The sequence below is a fragment of the Petromyzon marinus genome, chromosome 44 (assembly GCF_048934315.1).
Source record: "Petromyzon marinus isolate PM22_M1 ecotype Great Lakes invasive population chromosome 44, UKy_Petmar_22M1.pri1.0, whole genome shotgun sequence".
Taxonomy (NCBI): domain Eukaryota; kingdom Metazoa; phylum Chordata; class Hyperoartia; order Petromyzontiformes; family Petromyzontidae; genus Petromyzon; species Petromyzon marinus.
Window position 1 is genome coordinate 5471569 of NC_133710.1, and position 22761 is coordinate 5494329.

The 22761-nt window shown below is 52.7% G+C and overlaps 1 protein-coding gene across 3 annotated transcripts in view; it reads right to left on the minus strand.

Annotated features, from left to right (window-relative positions):
- Positions 1 to 22761, minus strand: part of LOC116951870 (zinc-regulated GTPase metalloprotein activator 1-like) — a 139458-nt gene that overhangs the window by 93897 nt on the left and 22800 nt on the right. For all 3 annotated transcript variants that reach the window (XR_012946864.1, XM_076073964.1, XM_076073965.1), the window contains exon 4: positions 17381 to 17477. Coding sequence is in view for 2 of the 3 variants with exons in the window: in XM_076073964.1 (XP_075930079.1) it covers positions 17381 to 17477 (97 nt within the window). In the remaining variant the exon portion in view is untranslated. The remainder of the gene's footprint in view (positions 1 to 17380; positions 17478 to 22761) is intronic.

Genomic DNA, 22761 nt, shown 5'->3' on the forward strand with positions numbered 1-22761 from the left:
CCCAGCCACCCACCCACCCGCCCAGCCACCCACCCACCCGCCCAGCCACCCACCCACCCGCCCAGCCACCCACCCACCCGCCCAGCCACCCACCCACCCGCCCAGCCACCCACCCAGCCGCCCACCCAGCCACCCAGCCGCCCACCCAGCCACGCACCCGCCCACCCAGCCACCCAGCCGCCCACCCAGCCACCCAGCCGCCCACCCAGCCACCCACCCGCCCACCCAGCCACCCACCCGCCCACCCAGCCACCCACCCGCCCACCCAGCCACCCACCCGCCCACCCAGCCACCCACCCGCCCACCCAGCCACCCACCCGCCCACCCAGCCACCCACACGCCCACCCAGCCACCCACCCGCCCACCCAGCCACCCACCCAGTCACCCACCCAGCCACCAACCCAGCCAACCAATCACCCACCCACCCAGTCAGTCACCCACCCACCCAGCCAATCACCCACATAGCCACCCACCCAGCTACCCACCCACCCAGCCAGTCACTCACCCACCCAGCCACCCACCCACCCAGCCACCCACCCACCCAGTCAGTCACCCACCCAGTCACCCACCCAGCCACCCAGCCAGTCACCCAGCCAGCCACCTACCCACCCACCTAGCCAATCACCCACCCACCAAGCCAGTCACCCACCCAGCTACCAACCCAGCCAGCCAATCACCCACCCACCCAGCCAATCACCCACCCAGCCAGCCACCCACCCACCCACCCAGCCACCCACCCACCCAGCCACCCACCTACCCAGCCAGTCACCCACCCACCCAGCCAGTCACCCACCCACCCAACCAGTCACCCACCCACCCAGCCAGTCACCCACCCAGCCACCCACCCACCCAGCTACCCACCCACCCAGCCAGTCACTCATCCACCCAGCCACCCACCCAGTCAGTCACCCACCCAGTCACCCACCCAGTCACCCACCCAGCCAGTCACCCACCCAGCCAGCCACCCACCCACCTAGCCAATCACCCACCCACCCAGCCAATAACCCACGCAGCCACCAACCCAGCCAGCCAGCCAGTCACCCAACCAGTCAATCACCCACCCAGCCAGTCACCCACCCACCAAGCTAATCACCCACCCACCCAGCCAGTCACCCACCCAGCCACCAACTCAGCCACCCAGCCAGTCACCCACCCAGCCAGCCACCCTTTTGAGTGTTACCAACACAACGTCCAAGTTGCTTACCCTATCCTCCCGCTTCCTCCACGCCACACACACGCGCCCCACCCATCCCACGACCTCCTCTTCCCCATCACACCCTCCGATGTATTTCGACCACGTTCTCTACCAAGCCTACAAGTTGCTTACCGTGGCCTCCTCCATCCTTCACGCGTGGGTCCCCACCCCCACCCACCGCAGCCGCAGCCTCCTCCTCCTCCTCCTGATTAACACAAATAACAAGAAGCCTGGCGCATGCATCAACGACACCGCCCTGAGCGGGATAAACCCACGGTGCCCGGTGGGAGGGGAGGGGGGCGATGGGAGACGCTGATCGGCAATCGCGGCACAACGCACCGCAACCCACCGCAACCCACCTCACCGCAACGCAGTGCAAAGCACCACAACCCACCGCAACCCACCGCAACCCACCTCACTGCAACCCACCGCAACCCACCTCACCGCAACCCACCGCAACCCACCGCAACCCACCACAACCCACCACAACCCACCTTACCGCAACCCACCTCACCACACCAAAACACACCGCAACGCACCGCAGCGCACCGCAGCGCACCGTGCGGCCCCTGCGGTGCAAGCGCGAGGTCTGAGATCGCTTCCCCGTGAATTGAGTGGAATTTGTCGCGCGGACAGCTGACTCATCGGTCCACACTGAGGATTGGTAAAGTGTAACCGTTAACCGGAAACTGTGACCGGTAAACTGTGACCAGCCAGTAACCATTTACTCAGTCGTAACCGGTAACCGTTTTACTGAACCGGAGTGCGCTTCAGTGAGCGGCGACCGGTCACGTTGAGTCCGGCCGAGGGTCCCCCTGGGCGGCGCCGGTGAGCGGTGTGCAAACGGCACGGCGCAGTGAACGCACTCACACCACTGGGGGGGGCAGCTGGGGGCAGCTGGGGGCAGCTGGGGGCAGCTGGGGGCAGCTGGGGGCAGCTGGGGGCAGCTGGGGGCAGTTGGGGCGGGGGGGGGGGAGCGGCTAGGGGGGGGGAGAAGCTAGTGGGGGGGAGGGTAGACAGTTGTGGGGGGGGTGGCAACTGGGGGGGCGGGGGCGGGGGCAGTGGGGGGGGCTAGATTTACGAATCTCCCCGCGGCAGCAGCTGCCGCGCCGGGAGGCTGAGTGGCACGGGGTCAAGCCCGGCATTGCGGGGCCCAGCGGAGGGGCTCCGCGGCAACGCCGCCGCCGGGTGCCGCCGCTTCTCGGCGGGGGGGGGGGGGGGGGGGGGAGCCGAAGCCGGCGACGTTCGGCGTGCCGGGGAGCGCCGCCGGCTTACCGTCACCCGCTCTCGTTCACGCGGCCGACGCTCGCAAACACGCAGGGGTCTCACGGCGGCCCGAGCTGGCGATTCTGCGCTCTACTTAAAAACCCTCCGCCGAGTTGCTTGGCCATCACGCAGCAGGGCCCACACACATCCACCGCCCGCCGCCACCTGATTACAGGCGGGAGGGAGGAGAGTGGGGGGGGGGGGGGGGGCCGGGCCGGGCCCGGGCCGGGGGGGCCCAGCGAGCTTTGTAATAAAATGAGAGAAGAGAATTTAAACAAAAGATCTCGGGTCCGAACATTAAAACAAAAAAAAAATAATCATCGCACCAACAGAAATAGGAAAGTGGCCAGAGACGTGGGAATCAATCAAGACGAGGAGGAGGAGGACGAGGAGGAGGAGGGCACTCCGAATGGGGAACACACGGAGAGTTGAAATTCCAAACATACATTAAGTGGCGGCATTTTGTGTGGCGGCCGCGGATCGTAAATCACGCGGCGCGGCGGGAGGGAGGGAAATAAGCGGTGCGGTCCCGGTGTGTGGTGCAGTGGGGGGGGGGGGGATCTCAAGACAATTTTAAATTGAAATTATTGAAATCAGCGGTGGTGGTGGTGGCGTCCCCCCCCCCCAAACCCCCCCTTAAAAAAAGGCAAATTCAGGCCCCCCCCCCCCCCCCCGAGTGTCTCGCCGGCTCGTCCGTCTCACGTGCACCAGCGCCGCCGTCCGTCTACGCGTTTGTAATTTTTTTAAAAAGTTACATTTCATCTGCGTGTGTCTCTGCGCTTGTGACCGTGTTGGCGGTGGTGGAGCGGGGGGGGGGGGGCAGGGTCACGGTGGGAGGCGTCGGGAGGACGTAATTGCGGTTTTATCTGTCGTGCCTAACAACGGCCAATCCCGACGCCCGCGGCCCATCGTGCCGCAGGCAGAGTTGGTGGATCGCGCAAAGAATGGCGGCGCACGCGGGGGAGGTGCCCCGACGCGCTGGGCGGCGCCCGTCAGGCCGCGGAACGGAGTCTCATCCGCTGCTGGATGGACGCCTTCGCTCAGCCGAGAGCCGGCGCGCGTCCCTCGCCGCTGCCGCGCGCAAGTGCCGCCGATTCCGCGGCTCCGTCCCTCTGCCCGCGGTGGGACGGTGTCCTGCGGGCTGCGTTTTTAACCCTTCTTGGGCCCGACGCTCCGGCGTTTTCACCGCCAGGCCTCGACCGTCGGCCACCGTCCCTGCGGGCCTGCGGAGCGTCCGACCCCACAGGCCCCGCGCCCCCCCCCGCGCCCCCCGAACCTTAAGGTCGCCACTCATTACGCACAAACAATGGAACTGCGACACAACTCGCTGATCTCTGTCAAGGAGCGGAAACCGCCAGCACGCGAACGTCCCCGCTCATCCTCGCGGCGGCCAGAGGCAGCTTTTGGACAGCCGTCGAACAAAGATGTTGGCCGCATCCCGCGCGCTCTCTGCGGCCGTCTGGAACGCTCTGTCCTTCCGATGTCAGGAAGCCATTGGAGCTGTGCACCTTTAAATCGTCCAGGTTGATAACGAGTTTCTTTAGAACTGCTTGTTGTGTTTCGTTTGTTGCCTTTCCCCCGCACGTGCACCTTCGATTGGCACATACACGCAAGAAGTTCAACATACAAACAGGAAGTTCAACATACACACAGGAAGTTCAACATACACACAGGAAGTTGAACATACACGCAAGAAGTTCAACATACACACAGGAAGTTCACCATACACACAAGAAGTTCAACATACAGGCAACAAGTTCAACATACACACAGGAAGTTCAACATACACGCAAGAAGTTCAACATACACACAGGAAGTTCAACATACACACAGGAAGTTCAACATATACACAAGTTCAACATACACACAGGAAGTTCAACATACACACAAGAAGTTCAACATACACACATGAAGTTCAACATACACACAAGAAGTTCAACATACACACAGGAAGTTCAACATACACACAAAAAGTTCAACATACACACATGAAGTTCAACATACACACAAGAAGTTCAACATACACACAGGAAGTTCAACATACACACAAAAAGTTCAACATACACACGGGAAGTTCAACATACACAAGGGAAGTTCAACATACACACGGGAAGTTCAACATACACACAAGAAGTTCAACATACACACAAGAAGTTCAACAAACAGGCAAGAAGTGCAACAAACACACAAGAAGTTCAACATGCACACAAGAAGTTCAACGTACACACAAGTTCAACATACACGCAAGAAGTTTAACATACACACAGGAAGTTCAAGGTACACACAGGAAGTTCAACATACACACAAGTTCAACATACACGCAAGAAGTTTAACATACACACAGGAAGTTCAACGTACACACAGGAAGTTCAACATACACACAAGTTCAACATACACGCAAGAAGTTGAACATACACACAAGAAGTTCAACATACACGCAAGAAGTTCAACATACACACGGGAAGTTCAAAATACACACGGGAAGTTTAACATGCACGCAATAATTTCAACATACACACAGGAAGTTTAACATACACGCAGGAAGTTGAACATACACACAAGAATTTCAACATACACAAAAAGTTCAACGTACACACAAGAAGTTCAACATACACACAGGAAGTTCAACATACACGCAAGAAGTTTAACATACACACAAGAAGTTCAATATACACACAGGAAGTTCAACATACACACAAGAAGTTTAACATACACACAAGAAGTTTAACATACACACAAGAAGTTCAACATACACACAGGAAGTTCAACATACACACAGGAAGTTCAACATACACACAGGAAGTTCAACATACACACAAAAAGTTCAACATACACACAAGAAGTTCAACATACACACAAGAAGTTCAACAAACAGGCAAGAAGTGCAACAAACACACAAGAAGTTCAATATACACACAAGAAGTTCAACATACACACAAGAAGTTCAACATACACACAAAAAGTTTAACATACACACAAAAAGTTTAACATACACACAAAAAGTTCAACATACACAGAAAAAGTTCAACATACACACAGGAAGTTCAACATAGCAAAATAAGTTCACCATACACACAAGAAGTTCAACATACACACAGGAAGTTCAACATACACACAAGAAGTTCAACATACACACAAGTTCAACATACACGCAAGAAGTTTAACATACACACAGGAAGTTCAACGTACACACAGGAAGTTCAACATACACACAAGTTCAACATACACGCAAGACGTTTAACATACACACAAGAAGTTCAACGTACACACAAGAAGTTCAACATACACACAAGTTCAACATACACGCAAGAAGTTCAACATACACACAGGAAGTTCAACATACACACAGGAAGTTCAACATACACACAGGAAGTTCAACATACACACAAGTTCAACATACACGCAAGAAGTTTAACATACACACAGGAAGTTCAACATATACACAGGAAGTTTACCATACACACAAGAAGGTCAATATACACACAAGAAGTTCAACGTACACACAAGAAGTTCAAAATACACGCAAGAAGTTTAATATACACACAGGAAGTTCAACATACAGGCAAGAAGTTCAACATACACACAGGAAGTTCAACGTACACACAGGAAGTTCAATATACAAACAAGAAGTTCAACATACACACAGGAAGTTCAACATACACACAGGAAGTTTACCATACACACAAGAAGTTCAACATACAGGTAATAAGTTCAACGTGCACAAAGGAAGTTCAACATACACACAGGAAGTTCAACATACACGCAAGAAGTTCAACATAGCAAAAGAAGTTCAACATACACACAGAAAGTTCAACATACACACAAGAATTTCAACACACAAAAAGTTCAACATACACACAAGAAGTTCAACATACACACAGGAAGTTCAACATAGCAAAATAAGTTCACCATACACACAGGAAGTTCAACATACACACAGGAAGTTCCAACATACACACAGGAAGTTTAACATACACACAAGAAGTTCAACATACACACAAGAAGTTCAACATACACGCAAGAAGTTCAACATACACACGGGAAGTTCAAAATACACACAGGAAGTTTAACATACACGCAAGAATTTCAACATACACACAGGAAGTTTAACATACACGCAGGAAGTTCAACATACACACAAGAATTTCAACATACACAAAAAGTTCAACGTACACACAAGAAGTTCAACATACACACAGGAAGTTCAACATACACGCAAGAAGTTTAACATACACACAGGAAGTTCAACATACACAAAAAGTTCAAAGTACATGCAACAAGTTCAACATACACACAGGAAGTTCAACATACACACAGGAAGTCCAACATACACGCAAGAAGTTTAACATACACACAAGAAGTTCAACATACACACAGGAAGTTCAACATACACACAGGAAGTTCAACATACACAAAAAGTTCAAAGTACATGCAACAAGTTCAACATACACACAGGAAGTTCAACATACACACAGGAAGTCCAACATACACACAAGAAGTTTAACATACACACAAAGAAGTCCAACGTACACACAAGAAGTTTAACGTACACAAGAAATGTAACATACACAAGAAGTTCAAAGTACATGCAACAAGTTCAACGTCCACACAGGAAGTTCAACATACACACAAGAATTTCAACATACACAAAAAGTTCAACGTACACACAAGAAGTTCAACATACACACAGGAAGTTCAACATACACACAGGAAGTTCAACATACACACAAGAATTTCAACATACACAAAAAGTTCAAAGTACATGCAACAAGTTCAACATACACACAGGAAGTTCAACATACACACAGGAAGTCCAACATACACACAAGAAGTTCAACATACACACAAAGAAGTCCAACGTACACACAAGAAGTTTAACGTACACAAGAAATGTAACATACACAAGAAGTTCAAAGTACATGCAACAAGTTCAACGTACACACAGGAAGTTCAACATACACACAGGAAGTTTAAAATACGCACAAGAAGTTCAGCATACACAAAAGAAGTTTAACATACACACAAGAAGTTCAACGTACACACAAGGAAGTTCAATATACACACAAGAAGTTCAACATACACACAAGAAGTTTAACATACACACAGGCAGTTCAACATACACACATGAAGTTCAACATACACACAAGAAGTCAACATACACACAAAAAGTTGAACATACACACAAGAAGTTCAACATACACACAATAAGTTCAACATACACACAAGAAGTTTAACATACACACAGGAAGTTCAACATACACACAAGAAGTTCACCATACACACAGGAAGATCAACGTACACAAGAAATGTAACATACACACAAGAAGTTCAACATACACACAAGAATATTCTTAGCTCTTTCGGTAAAGTCACGTTGAAGGGAAACAATAGAATAATAAAATATGTATAAAACAATTAAAATTCTCACGACGTTTCGACCATAACACAAACGGTCGTCATCGAAACGTCGTGAGAATTTTTATTGTTTTATATATATTTTATTCTTTTATTGTTTCCCTTCAACGTGACTTTACCGAAAGAGCTAAGAATATGAATTACTGCAGTCACGAAAGCTTTAAATCAAAAATACACACGAGAAGTTAAACATACACACAAGAAGTTCAACGTACACACAAAGAAGTCCAACGTACACACAGGAAGTTTAACGTACACAAGAAATTTTACATACACAAGAAGTTCAACGTACACGCAACAAGTTCAACGTACACACAAGAAGTTCAACATACACACAAGAAGTTTAACATACACACAGGAAGTTCAACATACACACAGGAAGTTTAACGTACAAACAAGAAGTTCAACGTACACAAGAAATGTAACATACACAAGAAGTTCAACGTACACACAAGAAGTTCAACGTACACACAAGAAGTTCAACGTACACACAAGAAGTTCAACGTACACACAAGAAGTTCAATGTACACACAAGAAGTTCAACATACACACAAGAAGTTCAACGTACATACAAGAAGTTCAACGTACACACAAGAAGTTCAACGTACACACAAGAAGTTCAACATACACGCAAGAAGTTCAACAAACACACAAAGAAGTTCAAAGCACACGCGACAAGCTCAACGAACACAAAATAAGTTCAACATACACGCAAGAATCCATATTCCCAGCTCTTTCGGTAAAGTCACGTTGAAGGGAAACAATAAAATAATAAAATATATATAAAACAATAAAAATTCTCACGACGTTTCGACCATAACAGAAACGGTCGTGTTATGGTCGAAACGTCGTGAGAATTTTTATTGTTTTATATATATTTTATTATTTTATTGTTTCCCTTCAACGTGACTTTACCGAAAGAGCTGGGAATATGGATTACTGCAGTCACGAAAGCTTTAAATCAAAATTTATACACGCAAGAAGTTCAACAAACACACAAAGAAGTTCAACGTACACGCAACAGGTTCAACGTACACACAAGAAGTTCAAAGCACACGCGACAAGCTCAACGTACACAAAATAAGTTCAACATACACGCAAGAAGTCCCAAGTGCACACTAGAAGTTCAACACGCATGTAAGAAGTTCAACGTACACACGTACAAGCTGCGTGCGTTCCCTCACCCACGTGACCAATCTCTCTCCCTGCCTCTCGGCGTCTCCTCTGCGCACTTTCGGCGCGCCCATCAGATTCGGTTCCGCCGTCAGAGTCCCCGGCTCGACCGAGCTCGTCAACTGTAGACGACACGCGGCCAGTCAACGACGTCGCCTCCCGGGAGCCCGGGTTGGCCGCGTGCCTCCGAGAACCTGGGGTTCGAATCGGGGTTCCGGACGACCGCTTACGGAGAAGTGAACCGATTTCGACCGACTAAAAATGAGGAATGCCTCTTCAGTCTCTCTATGCGTCCATCTGTAAGGTGGGGGTCGCGATTGAGCTCTCGTACAGATAAACTAAAACTATTTTTTGTTATTTTACCACGCAAGGCCCCACTGAGCTACGTAGCTCTCTTTCAGAAACGACCCGGCCATCGCAAATGATATCTCAACGAAGTGGCTTATCGCGTGGACATTTATAGCAGCCAAACGTGGGGAGCCATAGAGACCTACAGTGAGGGAAAAAAGCATTTGATCCCCTGCTGATTTTGTACGTTTGCCCACTGACAAAGAAATTATCAGTCTATAATTTTAATGGTAGGTTAATTTGAACAGTGAGAGACAGAAAAACAACAACAAAATCCATAAAAACGCATGTCAAAAATGTTATAAATTGATTTGCATTTTAATGATGGAAATAAGTATTTGACCCCTCTGCAAAACATGACTTAGTACTTGGTGGCAAAACCCTTGTTGGCAATCACAGAGGTCAGACGTTTCTTGTAGTTGGCCACCAGATTTGCACACATCTCAGGAGGGATTTTGTCCCACTCCTCGTTGCAGATCTTCTCCAAGTCATTAAGGTTTCGAGGCTGACGTTTGGCAACTCGAACCTTCAGCTCCCTCCACAGATTTTCTATGGGATTAAGGTCTGGAGACTAGCTAGGCCACTCCACGACCTTAATGTGCTTCTTCTTGAGCCACTCCTTTGTTGCCTTGGCCATGTGTTTTGGGTCATTGTCATGCTGGAATACCCATCCACGACCCATTTTCAATGCCCTGGCTGAGGGAAGGAGGTTCTCACCCAAAATTTGACGGTACATGGCCCCGTCCATCATCCCTTTGATGCGGTGAAGTTGTCCTGTCCCCTTAGCAGAAAAACACCCCCAAAGCATAATGTTTCCACCTCCATGTTTGACGGTGGGGATGGTGTTCTTGGGGTCATAGGCAGCATTCCTCCTCCTCCAAACACGGCGAGTTGAGTTGATGCCAAAGAGCTCCATTTTGGTCTCATCTGACCACAACACTTTCACCCAGTTGTCCTCTGAGTCATTCAGATGTTCATTGGCAAACTTCAGACAGGCATGTATATGTGCTTTCTTGAGCAGGGGGACCTTGCGGGCGCTGCAGCATCTCAGTCCTTCACGGCGTAGTGTGTTACCAATTGTTTTCTTGGTGACTATGGTCCCAGCTGCCTTGAAATCATTGACAATATCCTCCCGTGTAGTTCTGGGCTGATTCCTCACCGTTCTCATGATCATTGCAACTCCACGAGATGAGATCTTGCATGGAGCCCCAGGCCAAGGGAGATTGACAGTTCTTTTGTGTTTCTTCCATTTGCGAATAATCGCACCAACTGTTGTCACCTTCTCACCAAGCTGCTTGGCAATGGTCTTGGAGCCCATTCCAGCCTTGTGTAGGTCTACAATCTTGTCCCTGACATCCTTGGAGAGCTCTTTGGTCTTGGCCATGGTGGAGAGTTTGGAATCTGATTGATTGATTGCTTGTGGACAGGTGTCTTTTATATAGGTAACAAGCTGAGATTAGGAGCACTCCCTTTAAGAGTGTGCTCCTAATCTCAGCTCGTTACCTGTATAAAAGACACCTGGGAACCAGAAATCTTTCTGATTGAGAGGGGGTCAAATACTTATTTCCCTCATTCAAATGCAAATCAATTATAACATTTTTGACATGCGTTTTTCTGGATTTTTTTTGTGGTTATTCTGTCTCTCACTGTTCAAATAAACCTACCATTACAATTATAGACTGATCATTTCTTTGTCAGTGGGCAAACGTACAAAATCAGCAGGGGATCAGATACTTTTTTCCCTCACTGTATATACTTACGTAGAGACCAATATAGTCACATAGAGACCAATATAGTCACATAGAGACCTATATACTCACATAGAGACCCATATACTCACATAGAGACCTATATACTCACATAGAGACCTATATACTCACATAGAGACCTATACACTCACATAGAGACCTATATACTCACATAGAGACCTATATACTCACACAGAGACCTATATACTCACACAGACCTATATACTCACATAGAGACCTATATACTCACACAGAGACCTATATACTCACACAGAGACCTATATACTCACATAGAGACCCATATACTCACATAGATACCCATAGACTCACATAGAGACCCATATACTCACATAGAGACCTATATACTCACATAGAGACCTATATACTCACATAGAGACCTATATACTCACATACAGACCTATATACTCAGATAGAGACCTATATACTCACACAGAGACCTATATACTCACACAGAGACCTATATACTCACACAGAGACCTATATACTCACACAGAGACCCATAGAATCACACAGAGACCTATATACTCACATAGAGCCCTATACACTAACATAGAGACCTATATACTCACATAGAGACCTATATACTCACATAGAGACCTATACACTCACATAGAGACCTATATACTCACACAGAGACCTATATACTCACACAGAGACCCATAGAATCACACAGAGACCTATATACTCACACGGCTATACCAAATAAATTAAAAATGAAATGACTGAATGTACATAGAGATCCAGCGAATTACACAGAGAACCACAGACTCGCAGAGAAACCCACAGAGACCCATAGGCTGACATAGGGGAGACGAAAACGTGTTTTGGTTTGGCCATGTTTGTTTTGTTGTAGTACAGAGTTAGACTGATGGCCTTAATCTAAGTTTTTTTGTGGTTGTTGTTGTTGTTCGACTTTCATCCCACTGTGATTTTTTGCACACAGCGTTGGTGTACGGTGCTTTTTCATGAATATTTTGCTGTTTTTTCCTGGATTTTCTGTTTGCACAGTCACACAAAGTCACTTTAAGATGTTTTTCTTGTTCATGTTTTTGTTTTTTGTTTGTTGAGGTTGCACCCGCTTCAAGAGCCGAATGGCTCACAGAGCTATACCAAATAAATGAAAAATTTAATGAATGAATGTACATAGAGATCCAATTAATTACACAGAGAACCACAGACTCGCAGAGAAACCCACAGAGACCCATAGGCTGAAATAGAGACCCACAGACATGCATAAGACTGAGATGAGTTCAATCTGGGTGCTCAAGTGCAGCGAGGCGATCGTCTCAGCCCGGTCACCAATGACTACAAAGATAAGACAAAGATCCCCCGTGTAGCCTTAACAGACTGTAGGGGCAAGTGCTGTTAGCGAGCACCTATGAAGGCCGGAACGGTACACGAGGGGGTGGGTGGCCAGCACCACGCCCGACCGCCTTTGTCTCCCTAGTGGCAATGTTTACACACCGGCACCAGGTACTCATTTGAGGCTGAGTCGACCTAGGGGAGGCCCGGGACCGGTTCAGATAATCGTCACTGGTGTTGGCCGTGAGCGGAAATCGAACCCGGGTCGCCAGGTTCATAGCGCAGCGTAGCGCTAACCGCTACACTATCGCTCCCCACAACCAATGACTACACACACAGACACACATAAAAAAACTACACAAACCCCATCGTTACAGTGGGTGCTACGCAAGATGTGGGCTAAAGTCCCAGCTCTTGCTGAGAATGCGAAAGTGTCGGCTTTTCTGCCGGTGCGGCGAACGCTGCCGCCGTCTGTGGCAAGGCGCGTGGGGATATCCGCCCCCTGGTGTTTAGAGAGACGAAATGGCAAAGCCGGAATATTTACCCGCTCCAAGCCATGTGTGTGTCTCTCCGCGCATGAACTCCACACGCACGTGCAAGAGAAACCCAGAGAACAACGCGCCGGACAGAAATATCGATACACAGAGAAAATCAAACTGATTCTAGATTTAAAGCTTTCGTGACTGCTAGGATCCATACTCTTTGGTTCTATTGGGTAAAGTCACGTAGGTAAAAAAATGTCCTCCAGACAGTCTCGTCCCTTCACCTGATGAAGGCCGCTTGTGTTGTGGCTGAAACGTCGTGATTTTTGTTATTTTATTTTTTACCTACGTGACTTTACCCGATAGAACCAAAGAGTAATTAAACCGATTGTTGACTCTGAGCTCAGTGGGGGAGGTCACTCCTTCTCTTGTGCGGCCCCCGCTGTCTGGAACTCATCTCCGTCGAGGCTCCGGACCTTCCTTTAATTGTTCCCCCATGACCCCCCGACTGCCTCTCGAACGTCAAAAACTAAAGTTTATATATATATTTTTTTGTTATACATCCCACCAGCCACACGTTGGTTTAACGCGAGAGAAACCCTTGACCAGGTTTTGACGTTCAGCGTCTCACCAGCCCGCCAGACGTCCGCATCGCGTACGTTCAACTTCTTCCGCACCGTGCGTAGCCAACCGTGCTAATCGGAGGCGCAAGGACCACTGCCCAATCGGGGGTTAAATGCGGGACCGGCCCGACCGGGATGGGACGTCAGGCGATCTTTAACGCCCGGCGTGAGCGGAGCGGACGCTTGCGCGGCATCGTGGTGGTGGCATCGTCTTCATCGTCTTCATCGTCACGGTTTGACCGCGACGAGGCCGCAGCATTAACCGGGGCGGCCCGCCGGGGTTCCAACCGTGAACAACAAGGCACGAGCGTGACTCACCCCCCCCCCGCCACCCCCGCCCCCCCCCCGTGCCGCCCTCGTCCAATCACGACCGTCGATTCGTCGCCACGCCGACGAATCGACGAGCCGCGTCGACGTAGCTCGGTGTAGTGGGGGGAAGGGGGGTGAAGTTGGGGAGGGGAGGTGGAGGAAGAGGGGGGGGGTGGAGCGGGCTGGGGGGCTAACATCATTACCACTCCCACATTCACGTCGTTGCCTGACCCACCCAGGCCGATCAATCATCGCGGATGTCCCATCGTCGCGAGCGCGCTCGCTCCGCTATTACCATCCCCGTGCAAAAAGTTTTTTCACTTCTCCCCCCTCGCCCTCGCCCTCCCCTCCCCGCACGCCACCCGCCTCCACCTTCCCTTTCCTTCCCGCCCTTCAATATTAAAACCCAGGCTCTGTCATTTGCATTGAAAACAAATTGCCCGGGGTCAGCCGACGTGTAATTCCGGCCCGCGGCCGCGGCCGCGGACGCTCCGTGACAGACTGGCTCCGTAACCGTTCCCGATTCTCCGAGATCTTAACCAATGAAATTGCGAATCGGGTTGATAAATATCGGATTTGTTTCTTCCCTTCCCGGGGGATACGAGGGCCTTGCGGGATTTTTTTTTCCTCTTCTCTCTTAATGGGATTGTGCTTTTTTTGTTCGCTCCACACTTTGCACCAATTATCTTGCTGTGGTTTTCACGCCTGACGATGATTGCTTGTGTTGAAAGTCGAAACGTCGTGAGAATTTTAGTTTTATATTTTTGTTATTTTATTGTTTCCCTTCTACGTGGTGACTTTACCCAAAGAACCAAGAATACTTTGGAGCAATTTACGCGGACGAGTCAAAATCGCGCCCCGCCAATCGGCGTCGACTCTTCGTCAATCTTGGGGGGGGGGAACTCCGCCAGAAATCAGCGAACCACCTCGTGCTTGGAGAGAGAGAGAGGCCGCCGGACGCGCGACCTCCGGGCCCGGCAAGCCCAAGCCAACGTCGTGGCGCGGTGAGCCTCAAAGTGCACCTAGCCTGGCACGAACGCTGTCGCTGCCACTTAGATGGGAGAGACGGACACCCAGAGACGCTCACTCTTAACACAAAAACAAAGATGCCCCCCGTATAGCCTTTAACAGACTGTTGGGGCAAGTGCTGCTAGCGAGCAGCACCTACGAAGGCCGGAACGGCACACACGAGGGGGTGGGTGGTCAGCACCACGCCCGGCCGCCTTTGTCTCCCGAGTGGCGACGTTTACACACCGCACCAGGAAGTAAGTTGAGGCTGAGTCGACCTAGGGGGGGCCCCGGCCCGATTCAGATAATCGTTACCCGTGGACGACGGGTTCGTAGCGCAGCGCGCTAACCGGCACGCCGCCGGTCCACAGTGACACACACACGCGCACAGTGACACACACACGCGCACAGTGACACACACACGCGCACAGTGACACACACACGCGCACAGTGACACACACACGCGCACAGTGACACACACACGCGCACAGTGACACACACACGCGCACAGTGACACACACACGCGCACAGTGACACACACACGCGCACAGTGACACACACACGCGCACAGTGACACACACACACGCGCACAGTTACACACACACGCGCACAGTGACACACACACACGCGCACAGTGACACACACACGCGCACAGTGACACACACACGCGCACAGTGACACACACACGCGCACAGTGACACACACACACGCGCACAGTTACACACACACGCGCACAGTGACACACACACACGCGCACAGTTACACACACACGCGCACAGTGACACACACGCGCGCACAGTGACACACACGCGCGCACAGTGACACACACGCGCGCACAGTGACACACACACGCGCACAGTGACACACACACGCGCACAGTGACACACACACGCGCACAGTGACACACACACGTGCACAGTGACACACACACGCGCACAGTGACACACACACACGCACAGTGACACACACACACGCGCACAGTGACACACACACACGCGCACAGTGACACACACACGCGCACAGTGACACACACACACGCACAGTGACACACACACACACGCGCACAGTGACACACACACGCGCACAGTGACACACACACGCGCACAGTGACACACACACGCGCACAGTGACACACACACGCGCACAGTGACACACACACGCGCACAGTGACACACACACGCGCACAGTGACACACACACGCGCAGTGACACACACACGCGCACAGTGACACGCGCACAGTGACACACACACGCGCACAGTGACACACACACGCGTACAGTGACACACACACGCGTACAGTGACACACACACGCGCACAGTGACACACACACGCGCACAGTGACACACACACGCGCACAGTGACACACACACGCGCACAGTGACACACACACGCGCACAGTGACACACACACGCGCACAGTGACACACACACGCGCACAGTGACACACACACGCGCACAGTGACACACACACGCGCACAGTGACACACACACGCGCACAGTGACACACACACGCGCACAGTGACACACACACGCGCACAGTGACACACACACGCGCACAGTGACACACACACGCGCACAGTGACACACACACGCGCACAGTGACACACGCGCGCACAGTGACACACACACGCGCACAGTGACACGCGCACAGTGACACACACACGCGCACAGTGACACACACACGCGCACAGTGACACACACACGCGCACAGTGACACACACACGCGCACAGTGACACACACACGCGCACAGTGACACACACACGCGCACAGTGACACACACACACGCACAGTGACACACACACGCGCACAGTGACACACACACACACACGCACAGTGACACACACACACACGCACAGTTACACACACACGCGCACAGTGACACACACACGCGCACAGTGACACACACACGCGCACAGTGACACACACACGCGTACAGTGACACACACACGCGTACAGTGACACACACACGCGTACAGTGACACACACACGCCCACAGTGACACACACACGCGCACAGTGACACACACACGCGCACAGTGACACACACACGCGCACAGTGACACGCACAGTGACACACACACGCCCACAGTGACACACGCGCGCACAGTGACACACACACGCGCACAGTGACACGCACAGTGACACACACACGCACACAGTGACACACACGCCCACAGTGACACACACACACGCACAGTGACACACACACGCGCACAGTGACACACACACGCGCACAGTGACACACACGCGCACAGTGACACGCGCACAGTGACACACACGCGCAGTGACACACACACGCGCACAGTGACACACACACGCGCACAGTGACACACACACGCGCACAGTGACACGCACAGTGACACACACACGCCCACAGTGACACACGCGCGCACAGTGACACACACACGCGCACAGTGACACGCACAGTGACACACACACGCACACAGTGACACACACGCCCACAGTGACACACGCGCGCACTTGACGTACTTGACGGAGCAGCAGAGGCAGCCGTTGTGGAGTTCCAGCCACTCCTCGTACAGCTCTCCGGCCTGGCCCACGGCGAGGGCCTTCTCCATGGCGCTGCCTGCCGCCCCCCCCACACACCACCACCACCACCACACACACACACACACGGGCGCGCTAAAGACAAGGACAAAGATCCCCCCGCGTAGCCTTAAAACACCGTCGGGGCGGGCGCTGTTTGCGAGCAAGCACCTTGGGCAGGCCACGCTGGGCCGCGTTTGTCTCACAAGGCGGCGGCGGCGTTTACACTTCGCGTCAGGTGCTCGTTTGAGGCCGAGTCGACCTGGCGGTAGGCCCAGAACCGGTTTAGATAATTGTCACTGAAACGCGACCGGGAATCGAACTCGGGTGTAGCGGTTCGCAGCGCAGCGCGCGGACCGCTACACCCGCCGTGCACGCGAACGCCCATGTGTCCATCCTTCATTCACACATTCATTCACTCAGTCATTTAACATGAACTTACCCATTCAATGTCTTCACCAATGATTGAATGTATCAATTCATTCACGAACGAATTCATTCACTGGCTCATCGATTACATTATTGACCCCTCCATTCATTCACCGTGTGTTTACCTATTCAATTAATGAATTAACCGATGCATTCGGATGCACTCGCACAGCTGTTAGAAATTAATTTGTACGTTGTGTGAACTCGTTCTTCCATTCATTCAGCGAATACTCAATTTACTCATTCATTCACCATTCACGACTGTACCCCCATTGTACTGATTCAATTATCCAACCCATTCATGCCACGTATTCATTCATGTATGAATCCATTTAGTCATTCGTTATTGCAATATATGCATTCGCCCATCCATTCACCAATTCCCCCATTCATTCGCCCAGCTCATTCTAGACATATAACTAAAGATAATTATCATCTTCCGGCTTCCGTAGAAAGATTTTAAAAAACTCTACAGAAGATAGTTTCCTATTGTCACCCCCCCCCACATCACCACCCCCCCCCCACACCTCACCCCCCCACACCTCACCCCCCCCACACCCCACCCCCCACACCTCAACCACCCCCACACCTCACCCCTCACCCCCCTCCACCCCTCACCCCCCACCCCCCCACACCTCACCCTCCCACACCTCAGCCCCAGCAAGGACACACGCTGGTGGCTCACGTGATCGCCGCTAATTGGGGTAGTTAGCAGCGGGGTAGTTAGCGTGGGGCTTTGTTCCCGTGCGGGGCGCGCAACGCGGAGAATTACGGCGATGATTTTGATTAAAAACATCGCTCATTTACGACGACTCGTCTGCTAAGAGGCCGGCGGTGGTTGGTGGTGGTGGCTGGTGATGGTGGTGGTGGTTGGTGGTGGTGGTTGGTGGTGGTTGGTGGTGGTGGTGGTGGTGGCTGGTGGTTGGTAGTGGTTGGTGGTGATGGTGGTGGTTGGTGGTGGTTGGTGGTTGGTGGTGGTTGGTGGTGGTGGTGGTGGTGGTTGGTGGTGGTGGTGGTGGTTGGTGGTGGTGGTGGTGGTGGTTGGTGGTGGTGGTTGGTGGTGGTGGTGGTGTTTGGTGGTGGTGGTTGGTGGTGGTGGTTGGTGGTGGTTGGTGGTGGTGGTGGCTGGTGGTTGGTAGTGGTTGGTGGTGATGGTTAGTGGTGGTTGGTGGTGATGGTGGTGGTTGGTGGTGGTTGGTGGTGGTTGGTGGTGGTGGTTGGTGGTGGTGGTGGTTGGTGGTGGTGGTTGGTGGTGGTGGTTAGTGGTGGTTGGTGGTGATGGTGGTGGTTGGTGGTGGTGGTTGGTGGTGGTTGGTGGTGATGGTGGTGGTTGGTGATGGTGGTGGTTGGTGGTGGTTGGTGGTGATGGTAGTGGTTGGTGGTGGTTGGTAGTTGGTGGTGATGGTGGTGGTTGGTGGTGGTTGGTGGTTGGTGGTGATGGTGGTGGTTGGTGGTTGGTGGTGGTGGTTGGTGGTTGGTGGTGATGGTGGTGGTTGGTGGTGATGGTTGGTGATTGGTGGTGGTTGGTGGTGGTGGTTGGTGATTGGTGGTGGTGGTTGGTGGTGGTGGTTGGTGGTGGTGGTTGGTGGTTGGTGGTGGTTGGTGGTGGTGGTGGTGGCTGGTGGTTGGTAGTGGTTGGTGGTGATGGTGGTGGTTGGTGGTGGTTGGTGGTGGTTGGTGGTGGTGGTTGGTGGTGGTGGTGGTTGGTGGTGGTGGTGGTGGTGGTTGGTGGTGGTGGTTGGTGGTGGTGGTGGTGTTTGGTGGTGGTGGTTGGTGGTGGTGGTTGGTGGTGGTTGGTGGTGGTGGTGGCTGGTGGTTGGTAGTGGTTGGTGGTGATGGTTAGTGGTGGTTGGTGGTGATGGTGGTGGTTGGTGGTGGTTGGTGGTGGTTGGTGGTGGTGGTTGGTGGTGGTGGTGGTTGGTGGTGGTGGTGGTTGGTGGTGGTGGTTAGTGGTGGTTGGTGGTGATGGTGGTGGTTGGTGGTGGTGGTTGGTGGTGGTTGGTGGTGATGGTGGTGGTTGGTGATGGTGGTGGTTGGTGGTGGTTGGTGGTGATGGTAGTGGTTGGTGGTGGTTGGTGGTTGGTGGTGATGGTGGTGGTTGGTGGTGGTTGGTGGTTGGTGGTGATGGTGGTGGTTGGTGGTTGGTGGTGGTGGTTGGTGGTTGGTGGTGATGGTGGTGGTTGGTGGTGATGGTTGGTGATTGGTGGTGGTTGGTGGTGGTGGTTGGTGATTGGTGGTGGTGGTTGGTGGTGGTGGTTGGTGGTGGTGGTTGGTGGTTGGTGGTGGTTGGTGGTGATGGTTGGTGGTGGTGGTTGGTGATTGGTGGTGGTTGGTGGTGGTGGTTGGTGGTGGTTGGTGGTGGTTGGTGGTTGGTGGTGATGGTTGGTGGTGGTGGTGGTTGGTGATTGGTGGTGGTTGGTGATTGGTGGTGGTTGGTGGTGGTGGTTGGTGGTGGTGGTTGGTGGTTGGTGGTGGTTGGTGGTGGTTGGTGGTGGTGGTTGGTGGTGGCAGTGGGTGGTGGCGGTTGGTGGTCGTGGCGGTGGTTGGTGGTGGTGGTTGGTGGTTGGTAGTGGAGGTGGGTGGTGGCAGTGGTTGGTGGCGGTGGTTGGTGGTGGTTGGTGGTGGGTGGTGGTGGTTGGTGGTGGCAGTGGGTGGTGGTTGGTGGTGGTGGTTGGTGGTGGTGGTTGGTGGTGGTGGTGGTGGTGGTGGTTGGTGGTGGTGGTTGGTGGTGGTGGTGGTTGGTGGTGGTGGTGGTTGGTGGTGGTGGTGGTTGGTGGTGGTGGTTGGTGGTGGTAGTGGTGGTTGGTGGTGGTTGGTGGTGGTGGTGGTGGTGGCTGGTGGTTGGTAGTGGTTGGTGGTGATGGTTAGTGGTGGTTGGTGGTGATGGTGGTGGTTGGTGGTGGTTGGTGGTTGGTGGTGGTGGTGGTTGGTGGTGGTTGGTGGAGGTGGTTGGTGGTGGTGGTTAGTGGTGGTTGGTGGTGATGGTGGTGGTTGGTGGTGGTGGTTGGTGGTTGGTGGTGATGGTGGTGGTTGGTGATGGTGGTGGTTGGTGGTGGTTGGTGGTGATGGTAGTGGTTGGTGGTGGTTGGTGGTTGGTGGTGATGGTGGTGGTTGGTGGTGGTTGGTGGTTGGTGATGGTGGTGGTTGGTGGTTGGTGGTGGTGGTTGGTGGTTGGTGGTGATGGTGGTGGTTGGTGGTGGTGGTGGTTGGTGATTGGTGGTGGTTGGTGGTGGTGGTTGGTGATTGGTGGTGGTTGGTGGTGGTGGTTGGTCGTGGTGGTTGGTGGTGGTGGTTGGTGGTGATAGTTGGTGGTGGTGGTTGGTGATTGGTGGTGGTTGGTGGTGGTGGTTGGTGGTGGTTGGTGGTTGGTGGTGGTTGGTGGTGATGGTGGTTGGTGATTGGTGGTGGTTGGTGGTGGTGGTTGGTGGTGGTGGTTGGTGGTTGGTGGTGGTTGGTGGTGGTTGGTGGTGGTTGATGGTGGTGGTTGGTGGTGGCAGTGGGTGGTGGCGGTTGGTGGTGGTGGCGGTGGTTGGTGGCGGTGGTTGGTGGTGGTTTGTAGTGGTGGTGGTTGGTGGTGGTTGGTGGTGGCAGTGGTTGGTGGCGGTGGTTGGTGGTGGCGGTGGTTGGTGGTTGGTGGTTGGTGGTTGGTGGTGGTGGTGGGTGGTGGTGGTGGTTGGTGGTGGCAGTGGGTGGTGGTGGTGGTTGGTGGTGGTGGTTGGTTGTGGTGGGGCATGGTGGTGGTTGGTGGTGGCAGTGGTTGGTGGCGGCGGTGGTTGGTGGTGGCGGTGGGTGGTGGTGGCGGTGGTTGGTGGTTGGTGGTGGCAGTGGGTGGTGGTTGGTGGTGGTGGTTGGTGGTGGTGGTTGGTGGTGGTGGTGGTGGTTGGTGGTGGTGGTTGGTGGTGGTGGTTGGTGGTGGTGGTGGTTGGTGGTGGTGGTGGTGGTTGGTGGTGGTGGTGGTTGGTGGTGGTGGTGGTTGGTGGTGGTGGTTGGTGGTGGTGGTTGGTGGTTGGTAGTGGTGGTGGGTGGTGGCAGTGGTTGGTGGCGGTGGTTGGTGGTGGTTGGTGGTTGGTGGTGGGTGGTGGTGGTGGTGGTTGGTGGTGGCAGTGGGTGGTGGTTGGTGGTGGTGGTTGGTGGTGGTGGTTGGTGGTGGTGGTGGTTGGTGGTGGTGGTTGGTGGTGGTTGGTGGTGGTTGGTGGTGGTGGTTGGTGGTGGTAGTGGTGGTTGGTGGTGGTGGTGGTGGTGGCTGGTGGTTGGTAGTGGTTGGTGGTGATGGTTAGTGGTGGTTGGTGGTGATGGTGGTGGTTGGTGGTGGTTGGTGGTTGGTGGTGGTTGGTGGTGGTGGTTGGTGGTGGTTGGTGGAGGTGGTTGGTGGTGGTGGTTAGTGGTGGTTGGTGGTGATGGTGGTGGTTGGTGGTGGTGGTTGGTGGTTGGTGGTGATGGTGGTGGTTGGTGATGGTGGTGGTTGGTGGTGGTTGGTGGTGATGGTAGTGGTTGGTGGTGGTTGGTGGTTGGTGGTGATGGTGGTGGTTGGTGGTGGTTGGTGGTGGTGGTGGTTGGTGGTTGGTGGTGGTGGTTGGTGGTGATGGTGGTGGTTGGTGGTGGTGATGGTGGTTGGTGATTGGTGGTGGTTGGTGGTGGTGGTTGGTGATTGGTGGTGGTTGGTGGTGGTGGTTGGTGGTGGTGGTTGGTGGTTGGTGGTGGTTGGTGGTGATAGTTGGTGGTGGTGGTTGGTGATTGGTGGTGGTTGGTGGTGGTGGTTGGTGGTGATGGTGGTGGTTGGTGGTGGTGGTTGGTGGTTGGTGGTGATGGTGGTGGTTGGTGATGGTGGTGGTTGGTGGTGGTTGGTGGTGATGGTAGTGGTTGGTGGTGGTTGGTGGTTGGTGGTGATGGTGGTG